This window comes from Cryptomeria japonica, chromosome 4, assembly GCF_030272615.1.
Source record: "Cryptomeria japonica chromosome 4, Sugi_1.0, whole genome shotgun sequence".
Lineage (NCBI taxonomy): Eukaryota > Viridiplantae > Streptophyta > Pinopsida > Cupressales > Cupressaceae > Cryptomeria > Cryptomeria japonica.
Window position 1 is genome coordinate 631,436,357 of NC_081408.1, and position 2,527 is coordinate 631,438,883.

Here is a 2,527-nt window from a genome sequence, read left to right on the forward strand (position 1 = left end):
TTAAGTTACTGAGTTATTGAGAATGAAATTTTGTTAGTGGTTACCAATTGTCTAGCGCCGAACATTGATTCATAGATAGCGACAACCGTGATGTCAAAGTTAAACGGTACGCACGGGAGAGAAAAAATATGATATATTACTTAACGTAAGAGATTGTGACTTCACTTGCATATAATCCACCGAAAGAAAATATCTGTGAGACTTTAAGCTAGGCAAAGAGTGTTCCTCAAGAAAGATTATATTTATTATTATGATTATTATTTTATACAAATTACATTACAAGTGGAATAACATCATTGTTAACAAAGTCAAACTTAGTTTAGTTTCCTATCTTTGAAAAATAGCTAGAAAACACATTCCTACAAACAAAGATTTCGGATAAAAGTGTGCCACGTTTCCCCCTTCCTACCGTCTTCCCCAGATTAGACTTCAATTTGAGGAAGCTCCACCTCATCATCTTCCGACTCCACCTCATTATCTTCCAATGATCTTCCCTTTGTTTCGGGTATCAGAAATGTGCAAAAGAAACCCAAGCAACATGATACTGCAAGAATAATCAAGGCGTTGTTCACCCCTATGCCTGTTGGATAAGAGTTTTCACAATCATAAAGGTCCCCATTCCTATGCCTGCGTTGAGAGTCCTCTTTTTTATGCCTGGGTTGAGAGGCAAATAAGAACCCAAATGCTCCAATGATAGCGCCTGCTTTCCCGGCGGCAGCAGAAATCCCATGACATGTCGATCGCAAGCGAGCAGGAAATAACTCTGCCGGCACAATGAAAGTAGTCGTATTGGGCCCAAAATTTGCAAAGAAAAATGTCAGAGAATAAATCGCCAGAAAGCCATATCGATGAGAGTGTTCAAGCCAGTAATGTTTGTAAGCAAAGGCGAGGGCGAACAAGAAAACTGACATAAAGAAAAACCCAATTAGCTGAATTTTAAACCTCCCAATACGATCTATCAGAAAAATGGCCAATATATACCCCGGCAGAGTCCCACATAATGCTATCAACGCCTGTGCCCTTGCAGTGCGATAAACTTCCTCCAATGGATTATCATAATGACACTTTAACCATCCGATCTTCTGATATATATCGTCCTGAAACAGATTACCACTGTAGAATGCAACATCCACGAAGAACCAAGTGGATGCTGTGCCTAGCAAATGTAGACCATGATACCTGAGGAAATCCCTGGAAAACAATCCAAACTGTTGGCGCCGACTTTGAATGCTTACAACATCCGATTCAGCTTCATAAATATCCAGATTAAGAACTCTCGACATATCCTCTGCGGCTTGCCTGGCGTTTCTGGCAACCAAAGCTGTGTAGCGGGCGGTCTCCGGCATTTTCATCCGCCAGTAATACGTAAAACCTGCCGGAACGGCTCCTAACATTAAGATTATTCTCCACACCACGTCCTTCTGCCCGAATGTCGGTGTATCACCCGCTGCTGACTTCATGCTAGCCGACACAATTAGAGCCACTGTACTCCCCGCCAGAATTCCAAGACCTTGCATCCCAAATACGGCAGCGATGAAAGCTCCTCTGGTTGTGGTATTTGCATATTCGGACATGATTGTTGCAGACAATGGGTAGTCCCCGCCAATACCAAACCCTAACCAGAACCTGAAAAAGCATAAACTGCCAATTATAGCTTCCGGTGATTTGCCGATTGAGAAGCCAGAAGCAATTGAACTGGCGACCATCAAACTTAGAGTGATTCCATAGGCCCTCTTTCGTCCCATTCTGTCTCCAAGCCAACCGAAAAAGAGTTGGCCTCCCAGTGCTCCGCATAGCGCGATTCCATTGACGGAGGCTTTTACACGAATCGGCATCTCATCTTCATAGTAGATGCTTCCCAATAGATTGGAAACAGGCGGGATGCAGAAGAGATCGTATGCATCCGTGAAAAACCCCATGCCTGCGATAAATATCGCACTGAAATGATACAACTGCGTACGCGCCGTGTCCAGCGCAGACAGCACCTTGAGAGGCATTTTTCTAAGACCCAATACTTTCCCTAAAAAAATTCACAATCCCCAATCTTTGCCCCAATTCAGTATGAAATTCGGATAAACCCCATATGTAGTAGACACGGCGAGAGGTCAATCGTAACATCGGCCTGCTTGCAATATATTTATTTCCTGTATTCCAAGAATATTCTTGAGCATATGAATTCGTGGTTGGGAGGAAGCTCATTGGAATTTGTCCTATATTGACTTAATTTCACAAAGAAATCGAACTTCGTAGTTGCGAGGAAGTTCATTGGAATTTGTCCAGCAAAGGCAAAATCGCAAACAATGGACGGGTTTGTCTTCGACGACTAATTACTACAGATTTCTGCCGACTACAATAATGTTTCTAGATAACTTACTCATCAAGTTGGAAAGGGAATATATTTATTTCCTGTATTCCAAGAATATTCTTGAGCGGCATTTTTCTAAGACCCAATACTTTCCCTAAAAAAATTCACAATCCCCAATCTTTGCCCCAATTCAGTATGAAATTCGGATAAACCCCATATGTA

The 2,527-nt window shown here is 42.2% G+C and overlaps 1 protein-coding gene across 1 annotated transcript; it reads right to left on the reverse strand.

The window, feature by feature from the left end:
- Positions 1-220: 220 nt before the first annotated feature.
- LOC131079032 (low affinity inorganic phosphate transporter 1) lies at positions 221-2,311 on the reverse strand. The gene has a single exon (XM_058016897.2). The coding sequence runs from the start codon at positions 1,995-1,997 to the stop codon at positions 423-425; it is 1,575 nt and encodes a 524-aa protein (XP_057872880.2). The 5' UTR covers positions 1,998-2,311; the 3' UTR covers positions 221-422.
- Positions 2,312-2,527: the final 216 nt, after the last annotated feature.